The sequence below is a fragment of the Cyprinus carpio genome, chromosome A25 (genome assembly GCF_018340385.1).
Source record: "Cyprinus carpio isolate SPL01 chromosome A25, ASM1834038v1, whole genome shotgun sequence".
Classification (NCBI taxonomy): Eukaryota; Metazoa; Chordata; class Actinopteri; order Cypriniformes; family Cyprinidae; genus Cyprinus; species Cyprinus carpio.
In genome coordinates this window covers 2,123,601-2,135,850 of record NC_056596.1, presented here as the reverse complement: position 1 = coordinate 2,135,850, position 12,250 = coordinate 2,123,601, and the positions used below count along the sequence as shown (strand labels likewise).

The following is a 12,250-nucleotide window of genomic DNA, read 5'->3' as shown; positions in this document are numbered from 1 at the left end:
GTGATTCATGCAGAAAAAAAACTACAATGCCTTAATCTCTGAACTAATCTCCCTATCTTTAACAGGCTGGCTGTAAGAAATGCAGCTGAAGTGAATGCATTCACAGCGAGTGTGTGTGTTTGAGAGAGAGGTGGTGGACTGGGAAAATACTTAGCGTGATGGACACTTTTGAAGGAATTCATCGTGTGCAGCTCTCCTCCTCTCCTCCAGCACGCTCCAGGTCTGTTCCAGGGTACGAGGTGCTGGTGGCAGGGAATTCTGGGATAGCAGTATACTCATCACCTACGTTCTTTGGCAAAGGTGATCTTACGGATCAGCATACAGCAGAGGAAGAGAGATGCCCGGTCGGGAGGTACGTCCAGACTTCACCTAAACAAAAAGTACCATTTTTTTTATAGATGTAACTTAAACAGGTCTAATGTTACGTAACAACTGCTAAATGGTGACAGAGCAAAATCTTTCACCCACAATTATTTTTGTGAATGAATAATGAGGATTTAAACTCATCATACTGAATGAGCAGAATTGTAGGCATGCAATATCAATGTGTGAAAATAACATAACATAACATAACACAACATAACATAACAACATATAACATAACATAACATAACATAACACAACACAACATAACACAGCATAACATAACATATAACATAACATAACATAACATAACATAACATAACACAACACAGCATAACATAACATAACATAACATAACATAACATAACATAACACAACATAACACAGCATAACATAACATATAACATAACATAACATAACATATAACATAACATAACATAACATAACATAACATAACATAACATAACAAAACATAAAATAACATAACATAACATAACATAACATAACACAACACAACACAACACAACATAATATAACATAACATAACATATAACATAACATAACATAACATAACATAACATAACACAACATAACATAACACAACAACACACAACACAACACAACACAACACAACACAACACAACACAACACAACACAACACAACATAAAATAACAATCTAGAACTGAACAAAGAAATTAACATAATAACATGGAACGAACATAACAAACCAGAACTGAATAAACAAAACAAAACAAAAAAAACAAAATAAAAAAAACAAAAATAAGAAAAAACAGAATAGTGACACTGAACTTTTTGTTTGAGGCGTATCACGTGATTCCTGGATGCCTCCGCTCACTCAATCTACCATTGACAGACAGCCATTCATCCTTCTCATGATCAAACACAAAAGACAGCCAAACAAACTACCGACACAAAAAAAAAAAAAAATCACTTATCTCTCGTGGATCCGAATACCGGGTTTATCACGATCAAATCTCAGTCGGGTGCGGAAAACTCAAGCGAGATCTTTTGGTGTTTTTTTTATGTTTATTGTTTATCTCTGTTCATTTCGGGAAAGCGGAGCTGGAACTTTGTAACACTGTCACATTCTTTGTGTTGACGTCAGCCAGACGGTGAGCGGTGGCTGCGGGTCGCGGGGAGTCCTGTAGCCGGGCGCGGTGAGGGTAAGGGCGGGGAGCGCGACTACCGCGGAGCGCTGAGTTACATAAACCGCCCTGAAGTTCAGCCAGGGCTGATTTTGATCATAACGACACACGAGCGTGTATGAATCCATACACAGTTCTGTCAGACTATATAAAGGATAGGTGTGGCGCTATGTTTTCATGACTGGGCTATTCTGATATTGTAAAAGACATTGTTTGGCTATTCATCAGGACAGCTAGGAATCACAGGGGGATCAAATTTAATTATATAGACTGAAACATTTTATTTAAATGCTATAATGTCCAATATGAATCCTGACCATATTCCTTTAGGGTTTTTTATACATGCATATATATACATATATCATGTGTTTTTGAGAGTTGGTGAAATCTTGCAGGTTGGTAGACCTGGAGCCAGATCCGAGGCCCGCATTGGGAGGTGATGGGAGGCAGAAGGAGAAGATGCCCCCGGAGGAGGAGGAGGAGGCAGGAGCACATAGACGAGAGACGTACAACATGTCCCGTCTGCGGAGCTCCTCTCTGGAGATCAAGGAGAAGGGAACAGAATTCCTCCGAGAGCAGCTGGATGCTGCACAGAAGGTGCCGCATGTTTGATTCTGTTCTGAGACAAGGACCATTTTTCAGTGTAAAAGGTTCTTGATGATACATTGTAGGTTCTTCAGACCAGTGCTTCGGTTCTTTAAAGGAATAGTTCACCCAAAAATAAAAATTTGCTGAAAATGTACTCACTCTCAGGAGTTTCTTTCATTATTGGAACGGATTTGGAGAAATGTAGCATTGCATCACTTGGTCACCAATGGATGTGAATGGGTGCCGTCAGAATGAGAGTCTAAACAGCTGATAAAAATGGCACAATAATCCACACCACTCCAGTCCATCAGTTAACGTCTTGTGAAAAGTTGATTTTTTTTTTTACAGGAAATTTTCATTTTTGGGTAAACTGTTTATTTAGCAGGCACTCCTATTCAAATCGATTCTATTCAAATAGGTTTTATTGACTTTCGCCTGTGTTTTCAGGAGCTGAAGTTGAAAGACGAGGAGTGTGTCAGACTGTCTGATATCAGGAATCAGCTGGAGCAGGAATTGGAGGAACTGACTGCCAGTCTCTTTGAGGTGGGCGGGACTAATGTGACATCATCACCGCTAGCACAGTAGATTGACTCTGAACAGAGAAGACTGTTGTGTGTCAGTGTAGTAGATGAGAGACCACAGCATGTTCATGGATGATTTCATTACATTATATTACACTTAGCTTAAAATTTATACGAGGGAAAGCGTGTGTCTTTGGTCATCAAACTGTGCCAATGTTTCTTAATTTTTTTAATAATCCTTTTTGCCTTTAGTAGCTCATTTTAAATGGTGTTGTGGTGACAAATTAATTCTTATTAGAAAGCAAATTAACGATTTAATATAATTTAATAATGTCATAAATTATAAAATTTTATAATAATTAAGGTATTAATATATTTATAATTATGTATACATTTTAAAGTAAATATTTATTTATAATATTTATTTATTTGTTTGTTTGTTGATTTATGTAGTCACAATTAATGTTAAATGATAACAAAATGACATACAATCTTATGTAATTTAATTATAAAAATATTTTTGTATAATTTATATAATTATAATATATAATAATAATAATTAATAATCATTTTATTTATAATTGTAATGTTATTTTTAAGTTGTAATTATATTTATATATTTTTTTTAAATACTCCATATAGTCTTACAATTAATATTACATAAAAAATATTTTACAGTTTAATATAATTTAATTTTGTAATACATGAAAAACATTTTTATATTTATTAATCAATTTTTTTTGCTTATTATTGTAATTTTATTTTAAATTAAATTTATAATTTTTAAAAAAATATTCCACATAGTTTCACCATTTATGTTAAATTGGATAAAAGTGCTGCATGCATATTAAATATAAAAACAATAGCAAAATGCTATTCAAAATATTTTTCGATGATTTAGCATGTCAGACACAGGACATGTCTACTTCCCAAAAGTATTTCATGTCACAAACTTGTGTGCGTTCATCTCTGATTTCCAGGAGGCTCATAAGATGGTGCGAGAGGCCAACGTGAAACAAGCAGCAGCTGAGAAGCAGCTGAAGGAGGCCCAGGGCAAGGTGTGTCTCTCTCTTTCTGTCTCTCTCTCTGCTCACTTCAGACTCTTTAACCTCTGAATACATCTCTTCTCAGATTGATGTCCTGCAGGCGGAGGTCTCCGCTCTGAAAACCCTGGTGCTGACCTCTACGCCCTCCTCCCCGAACCCCCAGCTCCATCCTCAGCTGCTGTCGCCGGGCTCCAGTCGGGCCTCGTCTCGTCTCGGGGGCCACACGCGCAACAAGAGCGCCAGCGGTGCGCTACAGCTGCACACAGAGCCCACGCAGACGGATGTAGCCACAAAGCGGGAGGACAAAGAGGTGCAAACACACTCGTGAAAACTCCTGGGCTTTTAGGGACTGGTTTTGGTCTGTAGGTTTGATGACTGACTTCCTGCTGTTCTTCCTCTGTTTTCCTCCTCCTCCGCACCTCCTCATGGGTCTGTATTTCTCTGATCTGTGCAGCTCCTGTTCTCCTCTCTCTGATACTGTGTGTCTGATTCCTGGTCAGCTGCTCTGTGTGACCTGTGTGTCAACCCTGCTGGCAGGGGCGTCCTGTTGCCAGGCAACTGCTTGGCAGGTCTCCATGGCAACAGGGTACAAAGGGTTCTGAAATAGAACTTTATTTTGCTTTCTTGCTGTGAAAATAAAAACAAAAACAAAACAAATAAAACACCTTAATCCAGCGTAAGGTGGTTTTGCTGGTCTGACCCTGTAAAATCAAACTAGACCAGTCTGATCAGCACAGCGTTGTTATCGTTAACTAAAAGCAATACAAGTCATTTCTGTGAATTGAAATAAATCTGAAATAAAATATTAGATTGAATAAAAAAATGAAAATGAAGTACTGAACGTGTTAATAAATGAGTGATATTAATAAAATATTATAATAAAAATAAAAATAATGAAAATATAAAAGTATATAAAATATAAAAATCTAAATATAGAAAAAATTGTTATATATTAGGTATTTTTTAGCGATATTAATCATACAAAACAAATTAAAATAATAATATTAATAAATATCAAAATCAAAAAATTATGAAAAAATGCAAAATATTACTAAATGCGGAAAAACAATTAAATATTTTACTATTTTAAGTACGAAACATGTAAATAAATGAATGATATTAATAAAATATATTAATAAATATAAAAAATAATGAAAATATAAAAGTATATAAAAGCATATAAAAATATAAATAAATACTAAAAATATTTTATTTTATATATTAGATATATTTTTAGAGATATTAATACAAAACATTAAAATAATAATATTAATATAATATATTAAATTATATATTATATTATTAATTCATATATTATATATAATTATATATAATATATTAATTCATATATAAAATATATATAATATATTAATAAATATCAAAATAATAGAAATCTAAAAATAAGAAAAATCTAATTATTACTAAATACTAAAAATAATGAAATAGTCTTAGATATAATAATAAATACTAAAACTATATTGATCATATCAATAATATATGTTAATAAATACAAATAAAAGCTAATTAAAAACATAAATAAATATTATAAATTAATACTAAAATAACACCAGTGTGGTGCCCAAGTTAGACCAGCAATCCACCTCGACTAGTTTTACCCTTCTTCAGTTGAGAAACAAAACAAGATCAACACATTTAAGGAAAAGAATGACTTCTGAAAGTAGCATTAATGAAGTGAGTGGTTAAGCAGGATGATCTAAACTCTCTCTGTGTTATCTAGTTGGACTCGGTGTTGTTTGCCGAGTTCCTCTCGTGGAAGGAGACACCCAGTCTGGATCGTTCCCTAGCGTTCATCAGCAGAGTTTACAGAGAAGACATCGGGCCCTGTCTTTCATTCACCTGCTCTGAGGTGTGTGAGGAGCATCTCTGCTGTCTACCTCTGATCAGTGTGTTTCCTCTCTCTGATTTCTCTCGTGTTTTCCTGCAGTTGTCTCAGTCTGTCCAGTGTGCAGTGGAGAATAACTCTCTCACCATCGAACCCGTCGCCATGTCCTCTCTGCACACCGTCAAAGCCATCGAATGTGGAGGCCCCAAGTAAGTCCTCTCTGTATAAACAAAACACATCAGTCACATTCTTTCATGCTTCTGCTCAAGCAGACAAATGTAAGAAATCATGAAGAATCATGCACGTGGCAGAATCAATTTGCTACCCAAATAATAACTCATTTACTGTACTTTTTCAAATAATGTGCATTACATATCTTTATTTATATAATGGCAAATCCAATAAAAAAAAATAAAGTTATGTGAGTTTTGTTGCATTTCTTTTCAAATTTGTCAGAATGATATATATGATGCAATTTTTAACTAAATTAACTAGCTATAAATTAACTATATATATGTGTGTGTGTGTGTGTGTGTGTGTGTGACCCTGGAGCACAAACCCAGTCTTAAGTGTCAATTTTTCAAAAATGAGTATTTTACATAATCTAAAAGCTGAATAAATAATCTCTCCATTGATGTATGGTTTGTCAGGAGGACAATATTTGTCTGAGATACAACTATTTGAAAATCTGGAATCTGAGGGAGCAAAAAAATCTAAATATTGAGAAAATCATCTTTAAAGTTGTTCAAATGAAGTTCTTAGCAATGCATATCAAGAATTAATTTTTGATATATTTATAGTAGGAAATTTACAAAATATCTTCCTGGAACATGATCTTTACTTAATATCCTAATGATTTTTGGCATAAAAAAAAAATCAATAATTTTGACCCATACAATGTATTTTTGGCTATTGCTACAAATATACAATATATACTTCTCCAGGGTCACATATATATGTATATGCACACACACACACACACATATACACACACACACACACACATATATATGCATACATATTTTTTATTTATTTAAAATTTAATTAAATCGTTTTAAATGCTTTTTAATAATAAAAAAAAAAAAGACGTAATTTTATTTAATACGTGTATAGCAGCCACACCAGCGGCTCTTGCACTGCTTCACCTGGCTTCTGCTTTGATTCAGCTTGTAGCATGTAGGAATCACTTTAATTCTGCCTGCGCCGATGCACATGAATCAGACCCATTGCACTTTGATCTGGGAAGTCTCACTTTAATCACTGTTTGATGTGGGCTTGTTTTCACAGCGGTTGCCGGACACCCGTAGAAACGTAAGTGAATGCCAAATTTTTTTTGCATGAAATCCTGTTTACACAAACACATCAATCTCAATTCCTTTCTGTCCGGCGAGTTTGTTTATTTAAAATAATTATTTATTTAAAATTACAATAAATAATTTTTTTTTTATATATTTTTTAATCATTTATTTTTAACAGATAATTCAATTAATTTTATTTTTGTGAAAACCCCTTGTCTTGCAATGTGTATCTCACTTATTATTAAGATTTATTATTTATTTTGTATTATATATTTAATGTATAATTTTCCGTCTTCATGTTTAGAAATATTTGTTGATATTAATTATGTTTACACAAAGTGAAGAGCAGGTTTCTGTGTTTTGTTCTTTGCTGGGCGTGTCGTTCTGTCCTGCTTGTATCTTATTGGCTGTTGAGAGTGTTCAGTAGTTTGATTGACAGCTCCATTGACCAGTGTTCTCTTTTAATTGAACAGTAAATGTGCATTGAGTGGCATGTCCCGCCCCTGCCGACACCGCATCACACTGGGAGATAAAGAGAATTATTACTATATATCTCCATCTAGCAGAGCACGAGTACGTGTCTATACTGTATCTCTCCTCATTCTTCAGAGCCCAGTTTTAATAAGCAGCTCTCAGATGCTGTTTTCAGGTTAATAAACAGCGTTCTCTCCTCACAGATCACAGCCGTGTGTAATTTCTTCACGTACATCAGGTACATCCAGCAGGGCCTCGTCAGACAGGACGGTGAGTCGATCAACTGTCTACTAATCTCCTAGAATTCACTTCAGCAATTTTATGGATGATTGTTTAGGTGTTCACAAAATTAATATTTAGGATAAAAAAAATTTGCAAAAAAAAAAAAATCTGAAAAGAAACCAAGTATTTTATTAATTTAATCATATTTAATATATTTAAATATTTATATGAAATTATTTGTGACTGATTTTTTTTTCTGAATTTATTAATATTAATGTATATTTTATATGCATTTTATTTACATGTAATTTAAATATATAAGAATAAAAACTATTTTCTATATATTAATTATTAAATATTTATTATTAAATAATTAAAATATTATATATATATTATGTAAATATATACATTTATATATTTTATGAGCAATTAACACATTTTTTAATTCATAATTAAATTAAGAATATATTTATTACTTGTATATATAATAAATATATTATACTAAATATATATTCATATATATATATATATATATATATATATATGTATATGTATGTATGTATGAAATACTTTAAATACTTTGTATGTATGTGTATATATATATAGATATATATATACATAATTAGCTTAAAACATTAATCACATAATTAGCATATTTATATCAATTTATATCTATATAATATAAAGTTAAAAATTTATTGCAATACCTTATGAGAAAATAGCTGTAATTTTCGTGTGGTTGCAGTTCAGCAGATGTTTTGGGAAGTGATGCGTCTGCGGAGAGAGATGAGTGTGGCCAAACTGGGATATTTCCTGACGGAGGAGGGCTAGAGAACCTGCCTACAAACACAAATCCAGCACACGGTCATCTCAACATTCAATCAGACACTCCAATGCTGGAGTTTTACTCCGTATTCATGTATGTATTCAGGGAAGCACTACAGAAGAATTCCCAGAACACTAGCACACTCCCCGAGCCACGGATAACACTCTGCACAGGCCTCGTGCTGTTGTTGCTTTGGGAAAGACCGAGTGCAGTAAATGTGCCACTTTGTTAACACTGAGGTAAATGTTTACAACACATTCATATTTCAAGAAGTAAACAACAGGACGTTTTCTTCCATTTACCGGTAAAAAAAAATGTCCAACATGTGGAGGCTTATTTAGACTTTTAAAAGTTTTTTTTTTCTCATCATTGCGTGCTTACATCTCACAGTTCACTTTTTTTTCTCAGAATTCTGAATTTACATCTTGAAAATCTAGATTTTTTTTTCAGAATTCTGAATCTACATCTTGAAAATCAGATTTTTTTCTCAGAATTCTGAATTTACATCTTGAAAATCAGATTTTTTTTTTCAGAATTCTCAATCTACATCTTGAAAATCAGATTTTTTTTCTTCCAGATTTCTGAATTCACATATAGAAAATCAGATTTTTTTTTCTTCCAGATTTCTGAATTTACATCTTGAAAATCAGATTTTCCCCCCCAGATTTCTGAATTTACATCTTGTAAATCAGATATTTTTTTCCAGATTTCTGAATTTACATCTTGAAAATCAGATTTTCCCCCCCCAGATTTCTGAATTTACACCCCAGAATTCTGAATCTACATTCCCAGATTTATGAATTTACATCTTGAAAATCAGATTTTTTTCCCCCGGATTTCTGAATTTACATCTTGTAAATCAGATATTTTTTTTTCCAGGATTTCTGAATTTAACATCTTGAAAAATCAGATTTTTCCCCCCCAGATTTCTGAATTTACATCTTGAAAAATCTTTGAAAATCAGATTTTTTTTCCCAGATTTCTGAATTTACATCTTGAAAATCAGATTTTTCCCCCCCAGATTTCTGAATTTACATCTTGAAAATCTGATTTTTTTTTCCAGATTTCTGAATTTACATCTTGAAAATCAGATTTTTTCCCCCAGATTTCTGAATTTACATCTTGAAAATCAGATTTTTTTTTCCAGATTTCTGAATTTACATCTTGAAAATCTGATTTTTTCCCCCCAGATTTCTGAATTTACATCTTGAAAATCAGTTTTTTTCCCCCCAGATTTCTGAATCTACATCTTGAAAATCAGGTTTTTTTTTTTTCCAGATTTCTGAATTTACATCTTGAAAATCAGATTTTTTTTCCAGATTTCTGAATTCACATATAGAAAATCAGGTTTTTTTTTTCCAGATTTCTGAATTCACATATAGAAAATCAGGTTTTTTTTTTTCCAGATTTCTGAATTCACATGTAGAAAATCAGATTTTTTTTTCCAGATTTCTGAATTCATATATAGAAAATCAGGGTTTTTTTTCCCCAGATTTCTGAATTCACATGTAGAAAATCAGATTTTTCCACCCCCAGATTTCAGAATTGACATCTTGGAAATCAGATTTTTTCTCAAAATTCTGAATTTACATCTTGAAAATCTAATTTTTCCCCCCCAGATTTTTTAATTTACATCTTGAAAATCAGATTTTTTTTTTCCAGATTTCTGAATTCACATATAGAAAATCAGGCATTTTTTTTTCCAGATTTCTGAATTTACATCTTGAAAATCAGATTTTTTTTCCAGATTTCTGAATTCACATATAGAAAATCAGGCTTTTTTCCCCCCCAGATTTCTGAATTTACATCTTGAAAATCAGATTTTTTTTTGGAATTCTGACTTTCTCTCAGAATTCTATTTTTCCGTTTTTGCCACACAGTAGAAAAATTAAAAAGCTAACTGGCTTTTTATCTCACTATTCTCAGGTCTCTATCCCACGATTTTGACTTTTCTTCTCAGTATTGCCATTTACATCTCGCATTTGAGTGTTTATGTCTCAAAAAATATATATTTTCTCAGAACTGTGAGGAAAAAAGTTTGAATCGTGAGACACAAACAAAATTACCATTTTTTCATTCTGCCAGAAATAAGAAATAAGCTTCCATGCCGACATTTAACTTGCCATTTTCAGCTCATCTCCCGTTCATCAGTTCAGATAAATATTGACAGTTTTTTGAATTCTAGAAAGATTTGTATTTGGAGAAGTCGTGCGTTGTTCTCGCTCTTAGTCGGAACATAAAAAGGTTGATATAAGGTCCTGTAGGTTCTTCCAAATCTTTTAAAACCAGTTCATTACCAGTTTGACAAAGATGTGAATGCTTACTAGATGGAAACTCATAATTACAGTAATTCCAACAATAGAATCCGTTCTGGAGTTCATCTGAAGGCACTGCACCATCATGCGCAATACACATACACCACGAAGGCGCTTTGTTTCCCAGCATGCTTTGTGCACATTAATGGTTTACAGCTTTGAATGGACAATTAATTGAAACAGCTTTCAATCCTCCAGAAGTCTTTTCTATGCAAGTGTCAAGAGAAGTGCCATGTGAGTCTCTTTCTGTCACCACCAGCTCTTATGTTATGGATGCTAAACTTTCGAACACAAGTTATGGTCCATCACACTCCGTATTATAGATAATAACTGTTGCATGATTGACAATCGCTGTCTTACGGCACAAACACAGTGTTTACAGTGTAGAACTCGCTTTGGTGGACTGTCATCACGTTTAATTTGATGCAAATGGTTTTGTCTTTTTTCAACTGGAAATGTTTTGGAAATATATTGTTAAATTTGTCAGCCTTGTTTTCATTCGTGACGCATTAAATATGACGTCTACCCTCAGGTCTGTTGCTTTCATTAAACAGCCTCTTCATGTTAAAAATGACCTTTAAACTCCATTAAAAGCATCTTCAGAATATACATTTGTGACTCCGTTTTGTTTTGTAAATTAATGCTTTTACCAAAAAACAAAAATAACTATATAGCATGATGTGAGAACTGTGTGCTTTATTCAGAATAATTTATGTATGAATGTACAAACAGCAAAAAAATCATAAGTTTAGCACAAGAGAAAAAACATAAAAATAACTAACAATATATATATATATATATATATGAACAAATATTAATATTATGCTACAAACATATACACTACAGTTCAAAAGTTTGAGGTTGGTAAGATTTTTTGTTTTTTATAGAAGCCTCTTCTGCTCACCAAGGCTGCTTTTCTTTGAATATAAATAGTTAAAAACAGTAAACATTTGTGAAATATTATAATAATTTGATGTAACAGTTTTCTATGTGAATAAATATTAAAGTGTAATTTATTTCTGTGATCAGAGCTGAATTTTCAGCATCATTACTGCAGTCTTCAGTGTCACATGATCTTCAGAAATCATTCTAATATGATGATTTGCTGCTCAAGAAACGTTTCTGATTATTATTATTAATGTTGAAAACAGTTGCGCTGCAAATTGTGATGCATTTCGTTTTTCAGGGTTCTTTGATAAAGAACAGCATTAATTTGAAAAAGAAATATTTTATAACAATATAAATGTCTTTACTTTTACTTTTGATACATTTTATGCATCCATGCTGAAAAAAAAGTATTAACTTCTTTACAAAAAAAAAAAAAAAATTCATCAATGTCTGAAAATATCAATAAATATTTTTAATAAATTAGGTGTCAGATGGATGTCATTTTCAAAATTTTATTTAATATTTAATTTAAATTAATTTGTGCTGATCTTATTTAATACTTCATTTTATTAATAATTAATATGAACTGTTTCATATTTTATCATTAATGTTGCAGAACTTAAATTCATTTAAATCCTGTGTGCACTAAATCCTGTTTTGTATTTGACTGCATCTACTCGTGCTCTTATTAAAGAGGTG

At 32.3% G+C, this 12,250-nt stretch overlaps 1 protein-coding gene across 6 annotated transcripts; it reads left to right on the top strand.

The window, feature by feature from the left end:
• Positions 1-158: 158 nt before the first annotated feature.
• LOC109098859 (guanine nucleotide exchange factor for Rab-3A-like) lies at positions 159-8,803 on the top strand. 6 transcript variants are annotated; one of them, XM_042715002.1, is made up of 12 exons: positions 1,307-1,368; positions 1,491-1,548; positions 1,926-2,127; positions 2,566-2,661; positions 3,620-3,697; positions 3,771-3,995; positions 5,424-5,552; positions 5,631-5,737; positions 6,816-6,839; positions 7,300-7,399; positions 7,504-7,570; positions 8,268-8,802. In XM_042715002.1, exons 3-12 carry the CDS (start codon positions 1,990-1,992, stop codon positions 8,351-8,353), a joined length of 1,050 nt encoding a protein of 349 aa, XP_042570936.1. In that variant the 5' UTR covers positions 1,307-1,368; positions 1,491-1,548; positions 1,926-1,989; the 3' UTR covers positions 8,354-8,802. The 6 variants fall into 6 exon arrangements, with proteins under 6 accessions (XP_042570932.1, XP_042570936.1, XP_042570935.1 ...); XM_042714998.1 differs by lacking the exons at positions 1,307-1,368; positions 1,491-1,548 and adding an exon at positions 159-352 and having other exon boundaries at positions 8,268-8,803; XM_042715001.1 differs by having other exon boundaries at positions 1,310-1,542.
• The last annotated feature ends 3,447 nt before the right edge of the window (positions 8,804-12,250 follow it).